This window comes from Pleurodeles waltl, chromosome 9 (genome assembly GCF_031143425.1).
Source record: "Pleurodeles waltl isolate 20211129_DDA chromosome 9, aPleWal1.hap1.20221129, whole genome shotgun sequence".
Lineage (NCBI taxonomy): Eukaryota > Metazoa > Chordata > Amphibia > Caudata > Salamandridae > Pleurodeles > Pleurodeles waltl.
In genome coordinates, this window is record NC_090448.1 from 912937394 (window position 1) to 912950863 (window position 13470).

General features: G+C 43.0%; 1 protein-coding gene across 2 annotated transcripts in view; it reads right to left on the minus strand.

Moving 5' to 3' along the window:
* Positions 1–13470, minus strand: part of ATG2B (autophagy related 2B) — an 860766-nt gene that overhangs the window by 208758 nt on the left and 638538 nt on the right. For both annotated transcript variants that reach the window (XM_069208269.1, XM_069208268.1), the window contains exon 35: positions 2224–2302. In XM_069208269.1, coding sequence (XP_069064370.1) covers positions 2224–2302 — 79 coding nt within the window. The remainder of the gene's footprint in view (positions 1–2223; positions 2303–13470) is intronic.

The window sequence follows — 13470 nt, forward strand, 5'->3', positions numbered from 1 at the left end:
CACTCAGTGGGCACCTTAGAGGTGGCCCCTGCAAAACCTACCAACTCCCACCGTGGGCATTGACTTTTCAAAACCTTTAAAGCTACCTTAGAAAAGGTTCTGGCCCCCTGAGGTGAGAGGTAGTGCTCTCGAGAGCTCATAACAAAGGCCTGCTCTGAGTAGAGGAGTGACCTCCTCTCCCAGGCAAGATGGACATTCCAGGGTGGGGAGCTTTAAAGGCCCTGTCATCTTTGAAATGTGACTCGGGCCTCTCAAAATGGTGGAGGAGGTCTACCCCCAGTTTCAGACTCCAGTTTTGGCAGCAGAACTGGTGAGAACATTAAGTAAATTAGTAGGAGTGCCCACTTCATGCCAGTCCCACCCCTAAGGTGGACGAGATGAAGTGAACACTACTTTTTAAAAACTCCTCCATCTTGCATGGAAGGAATTAGGCCAATAGGGATAGGGCTTTGCCACTTCCCAAAGGAAGTGGTCATATAAAGGATAAAGTCACCGTAAAATGAGTAGCCCTTGGTTTCCACCTGGCACTCCCTGTAACACCCCTAAATTCAGTATTTAGGTGGAACCCCTTAACCCTAGAATCAGATTCCTGCAACCTAAGAAGTCCTGGGCCCGTCACCAGTAGAGAAGACTGAAAACACCCACTGACTTGGCCCCAGCCCTACTGCCTTTCTGCACCTTCAAAGAAACCTGCTCTCAGAAGACAACCGTCCTGCAGCCCAGCGAACTCCAAAGGCTTGGGAGGATTACCTTTTTTTCTAAAAAGACCAAGAACTCGAGTGGACAGCAGCCCTTTCCAGAATAACCCTCCCTTGAACAAGAGGAAGCCTGCCTGAGAAACTATGAAATCCAACACCAGAAGAGACCACCACACCTGACACCCCTGGCCGAGTCCAAGTGGCCCACCCATTCAGTGAATGTTACTCAGCGCTTCTGACCTAGAGTCCACCGTGGGTTGACCCCTGCCGGACTCCCGAGCAACATCTACAGCCTAAACCTGAGTGATGCCCCTGACTGCGACCTTCCTGGTGAGCTGATTCCCGACATCTTAAGGCACCCTGAACCGCTGAGGATGTAAGTTTGGTGCTCCAATGTGGACCCCCCCCCCTTTGTACTTACCTCAGCTCCAAGAGATCAACCTCTGACCCTGCTTTACTCACCTGTGAACTGCACTGCAGCGGATACCCCCTGTCTCCATTGGATAGCATTGGCTGCCCCACACCGTGTTGGCACTCTGCACCCGGCTGACCCTGTGCTGCTGAGGGTGTAAGTTTGGTGCTGACCAGTGGCCTCCTGGAGCTCACCTCAACCCGAGACCAACCTCTGTCATCACTGGTACTAACCTGTGAGCAGCGCATCAACTCCCCCCCAGCCTCGATTGACTAACAACTCAACTTTAACCTCTTCACCCAGACACCCCTGTGCCGCTGCGGTGCACATTGGGTACCAATCTGAACCTTGCCTGGTGCAAGCTTAAAGCCCTTAAGTTTGGGACCGTAAATTGTGTACTTACCTGTGAAACTGCATCTTTGTTTCCCTTAAACGGTTAACATTGAAGACTCTGAAAATTGCACTGTTGATTTTTGAAACCGTAAAGTGTTATTAATTTGAAAACTGCCTGCCTTATACTGAAGTTATTTGGTTCAAAGCATATATAAAAGCAACTGTTACTTTTCTAAATTGGTCTCAGATTTTTTCTTTGTGTGTTTCTCATTTATTGCCTCTAAGAGTACAACAAATGCTTAACACAACTCCTTGACCAGCCTAGCTGCTCGCCCACACTACCACAAATAGAGCTCTAGACCTATCTATTTGTGCCTCTGCACATCTTTGGGGATCCACTGGGCGCTCTGCACAGTGTACTTCATTTTAGTATACTATATAGAGAGCTAGCGTCCTACACTCCTTGATTACAAGCACAGATGTAAACCTCGCATACATGCACCAAAACTCAACACTAACAGATCAGATTAATACCAACACCCTTCTCCCATCCATGCACTGCTGATGTATCCATCATTCACTAATTATCATGACAATGTGTAATTGTTTTGTAGACAAACCTGAGCTAGGGCCCTGTAAACAGTGTTATTGATTGCTTACTGCGCAGCAATAACATAACAGAGATTTAGTCCATCCAATGTATACATTTTTTTTTAGCAAACTGCATTAAAATGTTTCCACTCTATAATGTAGTGAATATTCTGTGCTAAACATTTGTACCTTCTGGGTCTGGAGTCATGAGAACTTCCACCTCGGAAGAAAGGCTACTGAAAAAGTCCTTCAGGAAGAATAAGGCATCCTAAAGTAAAGAAAATGGAAGTCAGTAGTGCCGAACAAAAATATTGTACACATAAATACTGCTTCATTTGTTAGATGTCAGCACTGAGCAGTGAAAACTTTATCCTATCCATTTACTGAAATGCCCACTTTTTCATGCTCTCACACCTTGCATATGCCTTGCATTTTCTTGTACACAACCCCTTTCCAGCCTACCATTTAAACAAAAGTACACAAATGCAAGAAACAAAGTTTGCGATAGGTTTGGTTTTTTTTTACCTCCGGCACCACAGTGAAATTCCAGCAACTTTTCTCATAGCTAAGGAGCTAATTAAATGCGTGCCTGCAAATTCAGTGACATCTAGGATTACACTCCCCACAAGCATTAAGAAATTAAGGTAGAAAAGAGACTGAAAAAGAAGGACGGAGCAAACGGCTGACCTTCAATCCTTCCGGCATGCTCCTTGATGTACAGCTGCTTGCTACTAATTCAAATAACCGGATCTGTTGCTGCTTTGTGAGACTAAACAAGAACCTAACATTCATGTCACCATGGTGCTTACACATAACCTTGTGTGCCTTCATAATGGCGAATGGAACTTGTGCCACAGTGGTTTGTTCACAGGGCCGTCCTAGTGCCATGGTTTCTGCCATTTCCGAAACAACAGACAAGAAGTTGGTGCCAGGTGATACCAACGTAAATTAACAGAAATTGTGATAGATGGGGCAAGTTAATCTGTCATTTGTTTTAATTCTAGAATAATAATAATGCTCATTATACAGCCCAGTGGACACACGAGGCTCAAAAGACAATCCCAAAGGCTCTCCTAAACTTGCTTTTTTATTTATTTCTTAATATATTTAATCGGACAAACATTACATATCGTATGTCATCACGATGAGCGATTTTGTATGCAGAGGAATACATTGGAGCATTTGCTCAGTAACAAGTTCTCTTAAAGGTCCTTGATAAAAGGAGAGTTCTTTAGTAGTGTTCCCCTCAACTGTATTGTTAACATGGTACTTGCTCAGTGTCATTCAATACGCAGACAGGGGTCACACCAAGCGACAAAGACCAATGTCTGAGGCCATCTGGATTAGGTCACACTCTCTTTTTGTTCTGAAATGTGCCCTGAATTTTGTTCATGTCATTCTCCTGCTACCCTTGGGAAGTCCCCTTCTGCAGATAAGAGACCATTATCTGCAGTTATGTGTCGAACTCCGCAAGCTACTCCTATCAAATGACTATAATGTGTCCACAGGTACACCCCCACAGCCTGTCTGAATATGAAGGCTGAAAATGCTCAAACGATGTAACAAAAAAGCATTTCGAATTTTTGAGGTTGTATTAAACTTGCTTAATACAGGTAGAATCTTAATGTATTCCCTTAATTAGATAGATCTCACAGGGTTCTGCAGTTACCATCCACCCATTCCGAAAAGGACATGGGATCCATGGCTGGGCTAAAATTGGTGTTCCGAGTGATGGGTGTACTAGAGTAGGGGAAAATGGTGACGCTTTTCTTGACTGCTATTTGGTCCCATATGCTGATAACTGTTTTGGGTGGCAGTAAGTTTATATGTTGGCATTAAGGGAACTAAGTTGCAGTGGTGACGGAGTTCCCTCCCTTAAAACATAGTTGTCTGTTTACCCAAATTAATTTTGGGTGGACCTTAAGTTTGGCCACAGCGGAGACTACTCTATCTCTGCTGTGTCCAAACTTCTCAAACGTCAGTTGGAGAACCAACTACATGTCCACCTGCCCAATTTAGAGGGGTGGGCATTAAACCATTTTTTACTGTTCCTTTTTGTCAGGCACAACTGGCGGTAAGGGACAGTAAATTATAATAGCGTTCTAACAGCCGCGGGAAAAGTCTCCCATGGCGGGGGGAGCATTATTTATTTTCTTTACAAAAAGAAAATCCCGTTTTGGGATTTTCTTTTTGCAAAGAAAAGGCAAATACTCTGCAGACGCAGCCCCAAAGCACAGAATAAAATGTATTGATGGAACTGCTGTGACGTAGTTCCTGTCAATGTTTTCATAAATGACCGCTTGCTTGATGGTAATTTATAAAGGAGACGGGAGGCACCTCCATCATCTGAACTTATCTACTCCATCCCCGTGATTTAAATTAGGCCCCAAGTCCCATAGTGAACAGCAAGATACTGCCCGATTCATATGAACCCAGTGTTTCTCACTCCCCCCTCATCACACACTGAGATATTTCAGAGGTATGCTGCCCAGTATTAATCCAGAAGATAAGGGCATGTCAGACCACCTTTGTCTTCAGGTGGTGTAAATATCTTATTAGAGATGCAACCCCTCCTCCAAATAAAGAAGCATATTTTAGTCTGGGATTGGGTGATGTCCAACAAATATATATATGTTGAGAGAGCCTGGAAGAGGTTTAGAACTCTGGGAAGAATATTAATTTTGATGAGCCTGAGACATCACTGCCTTGACTAGTATGCTAGATGCCACCTCAGAAGGTCCTCCAGAATGTTTTTGCAGATTATGACCTAATTGGTTTTAGTCCATCCCTCGAAGTGAACTGTATTATTAAAGCTCAGGTATCTAATTGTTGTGATAGCCCACTGAAAGGGCGTTAGAGTTTGGAGGGTGTGGAAATCTGTTGAGGGATAGTTAAGTTGAAGATGTGGGTTTTCTCCTTGTTAATTTTGAAGTTCAATATTATTTCAAACTGCTCTAGGTCCTCGCTTATGTATGGGTTGGATTTGGAGGGGTTAGTCAATATGAGGAGTACATCGTCTGCGAATAAATTAACTTTATGCATTCAACCTCCAAATGGGATGCCAGTTATTGTCTGTGTTTGTCTAATCTATATAGCTAGAGGTCTACCACCGTGGCACAACGCAGTGGGGAGAGTGGACACCCCTAAATAGTGACCCTGGCTAGAGTGATGGGACCTGTACACTATCCATTTATCCAGATAACTGGAAAGGGGTATTTTTTTTCATCATATTGGGTCCGAAGTGAAGTTTTTTAACACCACTCGTAAAAAAGCCAAGCTCACTCGGTTGAAAGTCTTCTGGCATCAATTGAAAGTATTATGGCTGGGATGTTGTGTCTATGCACATTTCCACCAAGGGAACGAGGTATCAAATATTATCTGCTTCTGGTCTATTATGAACAAAGCCTTCTAAATCAGGATCGATAAGACCTGGGAGAAGGGTATCCAGTCCATATGACGAGGTATAGGTGGCCACTCACATTGTCCTCAGATTTCTCAGCTCCTTGAATTAAAATGTATGGAAGAAGGCTCACATTCCCTCTCTCCAACAGCTCACTCACCCTCCCTCTGTTTTAACCTGAAAGAGAAAGGACTCAGGGCCAGATGTACTAACATTGGGAACAGCAATTTCCTAGTTGTGATTATCTGGGAATCACAATTATGTAAGGACTCATATTAATGTATGTATTTTTTTTTTTTTAAATGAGTGATTCCTAGAGGGTCACAAATCAAACTACTTCATGAATATTAAGGAGGTAGGTCTCAGTTTGCAACCCATCAGGAATGACAGTCATCACAGGGATGCAGACCACCATGTCTGTGATAGCTTTTAGTAAAAGCAATCTTTTTTTTTTTAAATGCAACTCTTTTACTTTACAGGAAAACAGGATGCTTTAAAAAAAAAAAAAGAAATTTAAATGTTTAATTTGATAAAAGTAAGCAGTGGACCGTGAAACTACTGCTTGCTCCTAAAAAAATATTTTGTTTAACATTTTCAAATGGGAAGGGGTCCTATGGAAAAGCCTTTTCATTTGCAAATGGATTACCATCAGTTTTAAATTGGCAGTAAAGTATTACTGTTTTGAAACCAAAATTTTGTCTCTGAACATTAATACATACCACCGCTAAACAGCATTTGGAACTGACTCCCTAAACACACCCCTTCCGAATACTGAATAATAATTTGGTCACAAAGCAAATTGTGATTCGGTAACTAGCTACCAAATCCCAGTTTGGTGTTTGTACATTTAAAGAAACATTTAGCGAATTAGGCTATTTCCAATCTAAAAAATGCTTTGAACATCAGGCCTTTAGTTCATTGCAATCTAATTTTGTGAGCTAGTAAAGTGTCTACATGTCCCCCTAATCATAGAAGCGCTGCCCTAAAGCGAGCACTGCTCGCTCAGCTTGGTTAGTTCTATGCTTATTTAGTTGTCTTGAGAAATAAACAATTTTGTCTGCATGTGTTTGGAGAGGTGTTTTTGTCCAGTTTTTCAAGCATCTTAATCTGAGTGGGAAGGTTTTGCTCCATGAAATGCCTGTCTATTTCGACTGTGATGACAGTACCTCTAATGGTGGCACTGTCTATTACGACTGCGGTGATAGTACCTCTAATAGTGGCTTTGAATGCATCCCACAGTGTAGGTGGAATTTCGGTGAAGGCCTTAAAAAGGCAGAGGTGTTGAGAGTAAAATAGTCTTAAACCGCAGTGAGAATAATGGCTTTTTTTATCAGGTCCCTTAGTGTTTCCAGTGAGGAGGTCCGCCACAGAGCTCAGGCTTTTCCCTCCACATGAGGTCAAGGTGAGCTTGGCTGGATATGGATATGTCTGAGACTGAGGTCGAATCCAATGCCAAGGAAGGACTGAGTTACTAAAACATAATCAAAGTGTGAGTAAGATAAGTGGACATGTGAAAAAAGTTGTTTCTAAGGACAGTATGAAGATTGCCCCAATTCTGTAGTCTCTATTTTTTTTTGGAAGCATGGACATCACCCCTGTACCCAGACAGGCATTTACACTCCTGTCTATAACTGGGTCCCATGTCAGGTTAAAGTACCCCCCCCCCCCAGAAAAATATCCCCTTGGGTATCAAATGGTTGCTGTTTCAATAAAGAACATCGTTATACATCTTGTAAAGGGTTAGGGGCATGCATTAAGCATAGTGAAGGTTGATTGCCCCTTTAAACCTTTATCTTCATATAGCAATTTGCTGTATCACTGACAGCTCAAATAGGTTTCTGCTGAATGTGGGGTTTACATAGGACTCTGACTCCCAAGGTCTTGTTAGAATAGCCCATCCACTACCCCGGCACCCAGCCGCAAACATCAGAAAGGAACAGAAAAAAAGATAGACAACAAAGGTTAGAAACAGGCCAACAGGACCTAAGCAGAACACCTTATCCATCAATGTAGTAGGGTGGGTTACTTGTCTTACAAGAGGTGCGAACCTCCGTAGAGGAAAAGATAGCTAAAATGCTTATCACTATACCTTAATCACTAATTGCCTTAAGGTACATTTTCTGCAGAATCTAAGGCCCTTCTTTCCTCCTGACATGTCATGTATGGTTTTATTGTTTATTTCTCCTGGGTTTTTTTCTAAAGTGATTTCAATCTCTATAACTTATCTCAGTACAGCTTGCTGACACTTTCGTCAATTTATAAAAATGTGAAAAAAAATTAAAAACAAATAATCCACCTTCACCTCTTTCAAACTGTCCTTGTCCTCAAAACCTAAAGCAGCTAGCTCTCCAATGGACCCTTGCTCACAGGATACATATAATAACTCCTCTGCCCTCTTGTAACAGATACTAAAACATGATTAACTCCTTGCTCCCATCTGGAGTTCGTCCTGACACAATATGCCATGATTGCAATCTCTGGAAGAGGCCATCTGCTGACCGTATGTAATTGGTAATTCTAACCTCCCCTTTTTAAGCAACATCTTGGAAAAGGAGGTGACCGGACAACTCAAAGAGTAAGTGGGATTGACCTTAAGATGCTGGCTGGCCTATGTCAACTTCCTGGAAGAGGCCATCTGCTGACCCTATGTAATTGGTAATTCTAACCTCCCCTTTTTAAGCAACATCTTGGAAAAGGAGGTGACCGGACAACTCAAAGAGTAAGTGGGATTGACCTTAAGAAGCTGGCTGGCCTATGTCAACTTCCTTTTTTTCCAACAACAACTTGGAAAGAGAGGTGGCAATACTTCTTGAAGAGTATGTGGGATTAAATTACCTTCTCCACAGCTATCAGTCTGGATTTCTTTTTCAAATTGTACTGAAACTGCCAGAGGCCACATTAGTGAGAAGCTCCTTCTCTCCATGGATGAATTGATCTGTATGCTGCTAATGACACAGCTGAAAATATAATAGTGTTGGTCAGGATGGAGGTTTGGGTAGGTATATGGAGACCTCCATTGTAAAGGGTCCAATTAATTCTCACAAACGAAAAAGAAATTACAGGATCAGGTGAATGGTCCACAAGCCCAGGGTCTTGTAGTGTTCCTCAAGGACCTTCTCTCTCCTGTCTATTATTTTACATTTGAGTACAACTTGGCACATTGTCTTGAGCAATAACAGGTGATCTGCTAGATGTATTCTAACAACACACAAATTATGGCTCTGCCATTAGTGTCCCATCCGATTTCAGAGTCCGGGTTCAATTTGAGAGGGCAGGCGGGACGAGCTGCTCTCTTCAGGAGAGATGCTGGCAGGCTGCCGTGCTGAGCGCATACATCTACCTTGCAGTGGCGGCTCATTAGTTCATTTTTCTCCTTCCTTCTGTCTTCTCCTTGGGGGAGTGTCTTTTCAAAAGCACTCCCTGTGCCTCCATGTAAGTGTGTCTACTTTCTTTTAGAGTCCCTTGGTAAGGAACTCTCAGATAAATAATTTACCTGCTCCAAGATGGCCATCAATCAGTTACTTCTAAAGAAGCATTCCCCAATTCAAGATGGTGAATTTCGTGTTTTTGTTTCCTTGGGCATATAAGAAGGAGCTTTTTCTTCCCTCACTGCATTGTAATGCTTTGCGCAGTCCTCTCTGAGCCATGCCTGTCACCTTGGAGGTTTTCTGCTCTCTGCTTTGTCCTCCATTTTGGGCTACCACTGGTGGGGGTACTTTACCTCTTGGGTGCAATCTAGCATAAGGAATGACAGATCAGCATAGTTAAAACCTGGAACTCCAGATCAATCCACAGCTTGAGATCCTCACTAGGTGCCAGTGTCTTGACAGTAATCCACTTTCATTAAGAAAATGGTCCAAAGACTCAAACCAACGTTACCTGGTGCTTCGATGGTGGGTTTAGTGCATGAAGTAGAGCTTTCGGCACATGAACGGGCCCTAGACCGTGCTTTCAGTAATTAGAAGTTCTGAGACAGAATCACTAGCCTATGGTCAGCCCCTTTATCTTGGAACACCACCACTGGACTTGAAAGTTAGGAACCTGGCTGGGGATTGTTTCTAATGCCACACTTTTGCCCATCCCCTCACCCAACCAACTCAGTGGCAAAGGGTGAACATGCAGCTACCACACCTGCTCCAAAAAAAAAACCATTTGTATGCACCAACAAGTGAGCCAAGATGACAAGAGTTTTTTTCATGCTCACACTGACTACACTAACATTATATGTTTTTTTTATATATATATATATATATATATATATATATATATATATATATATTTTTTTTGTATAATATATACGTGTGTGTGTGTATGCTGAACTTACTAAGCTGCTTGATATAGAATTGATGTACTTGTTTATTCCAGACTGGTTTATAATTGTGTATGAAATGTTTGTTAAACTTTAAGGACACATATATTAAGTTCATGTGTACATGATGCTTGTCTTACCCCAAAATGTTCGATAAAGAGATTTTAAAAAACACATCACCTTGACTTGAGGCCACATTTTTAGATGCAAAGATGACATTCAAATTGGTCATCTGAGATTTCTAATGGCCTCTTCTGGAATTTAGCACTGTAAGAATTACAATGGCACTACTGGGCAGTGCTCATATCAAAAACTATTGAAACAATAGTTCAGAACTGGAAGGCCATGTTTAATCATTTATTAGGCTTTGCTTTCTAGATGCTGTTCTTGGCGTAAACCATCTATTTAAATTCAACTACTCAAAATTTCCAACATGTTTTACTGAAGAATTTGGCTTTTTTTGACAGGCTTGGACAGATGTATCTCTGGCTTCTGGGATTAAAAATACTTAATTAGAATCCCCATTTACAATAATTCTCGTTTATAGTCAGACATTTTTTATAAAGTATCTTTGTCCCTTGAAGAGCTGGGAATTAACATGGAAGGGCATCTCTAAAAAGTCACCCCTGGTCTCTTCTACTACTAAGAGGTGCTGAGGTTACGCTTCTAAAGTGCTGGATGTGCTTCAGGAAGGGCTTGCATACAGTTCAGTGCAGTCCATTTCCAACTGGCAGTTGGCTCCCACACAGGATGCAACCCCCTTCTGTGTTTTGTGTCCCTGATGTAGGCAATAGGACAGCCAGCTCACTCTTGTCCCAGGCCCTGGGTTCCAGGGAAGAGCAGGAGTCCTTCTGGCTTTTTCCTGAACATTCCTATTCCTTCACGTGATAAATCCAGGTGGAGGGAATGTACTGCAGAGTTGGTGACATGAAGGGATTTCTATCCAGTACAATAGCCAGTTATTGGAGACTGACATTTGCTCAATCCTACACAAAACTGTTACATGCACCTGGGGAACGTGTCCTCCAAAGACCCTTGTGCACACCTGTGGGCAAGCACTGTCATGGGTGTACCATTTTGCCTCGTTGGCACATTCTTGGGCAATGCCCCAGGGTTGAATGGGGCACCTGGGGTCCTCATTTGTCTTCTTGGAGGACAGTGGACAGATAAACGAAGTTGCTGGCCATGATGGGGCGGAACTTCATAGTCCTTTTCTCCAATTCATCATGGTCTCTGCTTCTTAGGGAAGACTAGAGCTAGCCTAAACCATGATGGGGAATCTTTTTCCTGTGAATTCTAGTTCCCCTTGAAGATTGTATTTTAGTATATAAGCCCTGCTGAAACATTACTCAGTGAGTTGCAACACTCCTTCGTTTTTGTCCAGCTTCTTTTCTTTTTTTTAAACAAATTTCTATTGATAAAGTACAACAGGTATGTGATCATATATTAATACCACATTACATCCCCGTTCCATTATATGGACTCTGTCTGTTCAGTACATTTTCAGTGATTTTCAATACTGTTGTTTTTGAAGGAATGTCTGTTGTCCCCCCACCCACTTCCACCCCAACTCCAATCTCCTTGCGAGCTCACAGCTTGCTTAACCCTTTTCACTTATTGTGGTTCCTGTGCTGCTGTTGCCGACAATTCTCTAGAGGATTTTTATCCTGGAATTTTCCTCATGTTACATTTCACTGGCTGGCAAGGTGACTTTTGCAGGAGATCGCTCAACCGTCAAATCAAGGCCCTTCAGACTGAGAAAGATAGCATTAAGTCTAGCTCTTGAAAGACTGCAATGCCAATGCTGCTTGCCTGAAATGGGCCCAACTCAAACCTTGCAAGTACTATTCAACAGTCCACAGAGTTGGACTCTGCACCATGAAATCACAATTTTGTGACAAGACTCATCAGGTAGGGTGCCCTCTGAACTACCACTAGTTCTTGTAGGAGCTCAACATTTTGATGGGGATTCAAACAAGCTCAAAGACATTTTGGACTCACTGATGTTCCATTCCCCTTCCAGCCTACTCAATTTTCTCAAGACAGAATAAAGGTGAGATACCTGGTTAGTTGCCTATCAGGAACAGCCTTTCCTTAAGCCCAACCTCTGGTGACTGCCGTTGGCCAAAGTCTGAGCGATTAAATCACCATCTTGCTTGCCTTTTGAAAAGCCAGATTTGGAGAGTTCTAAGGAGGAGGGCCTTTGCAAAATTCAGCAGAGCCTAGAGGACGTGCTGTCCTATGCAACTGGGTTAGAGCAAACCCTGTTAACCCTATTTCAGAAAGTGCTGAGAGAAAATATAAAGATGGGTTAATCCATGCTCCTCATCCCACTTTTTTAAGGGAAGAAATTGAATCAGGGCTATATATAAAACACCGTCTGAATGAGAGAATGAAGAAAAGGAGAAGTATTCAGCATTAGCGCTTTACCACAGATTTAAGAAATTCTACATCTCAGAGAACTCAGTATGAAGGAAAAATGCAGAGAAATCTATTTTCAAACACTGATAGTATTTATCCGAGCTCCTTCACCTGAAGAAGAGAGGAGAGCACAGAGGTTAAAATGATTCTGGTTGTATTGCGGAGAGAGAGGTCATTTACTTCGCCAGTGCCCTATTTGACCCATGAAAACAGAAACAAATAAGTCTATCCTCGGAGATGAAGGAAGCTATTGGCAAAACATCACTTCCTCAGGTAATGTCTTCTGTACCATCAAAAAGTCCTGAAAATGCCCAATCATTTCTGTAGACAATTTCTGTTGGAATACAGTCCTCTTCCATTTCTGTTTTGGATTCATCAAACTGTGAAGCCACTGGCGTGTTCATCATGGGTATGGAGTGGGCCTAAAAGAACATTTTTTCCACTCAATCTAAGGTTAAAGGGGATATTGTACAGATGGTGAATGGTACCCCACTAGCATCAGGGGTAGTCACTCAGTCTACCGAGCCATTACAGGTTGTGCTGTTGAACCATCATGAAAGTTTGAAGATTGACTTAATAGCTTCATCTAACCATCCAGGTATCTTTGGCTTGCCTTTGTTGATCCTCTATAACCAATATGTTAATTGTTTCACCAGGATTCTGTCTCATATTTTGGGATTTTGCATCTAGAACTGTCCATGCATTAAGAAGATGGAAGATCAAGGGAAAATACGCTCTTCTGAGAGGTATGAGATAGTCATAGCCAATATTTTCCCATTTCCCACAAATTACCATGACTATCATGATGTGTTTGAGAAGGTCAACATTGAGGTGGTCATTATGAACATGGCGGGTTGACCCGCCATGCCTGCGTTGACGGGTGAAACCACCAGCCAGCATGGCAAGCCAATCCGCCACATAATGAACACTCACCGCCAGGCTTCCTCCGTCAGGCAGCCTGGCGGCGGGTGGAAACATCATCCGACAGGGCAGCAGTGCTATCCCTTGGATAATGTTTCCGAATCCTCCAGCCTTTCCGTGGTGAGGGAAAGGCAGGCAGATGGGGGTGACCCGAGGAACCCCTTGGGGCCCGTGCACTTTGCAAAGCGCATGGGCAGTGCGGGGTCCCCGGTGCAGTGACCCGTCGCACAGAGGCATTGGCGGAGGCTCCATGTCCCGGCCAGGTCCTGGCCAGGCCTATCTGTGGGCCGGCAGGCGGAAACAATGTTTCCGCCCACAGAAAGGTTCATTATTTGGCCGGCGGGGATCCGGGGACATTGGCGGTCAGTGTTTTGACCACCAGCAT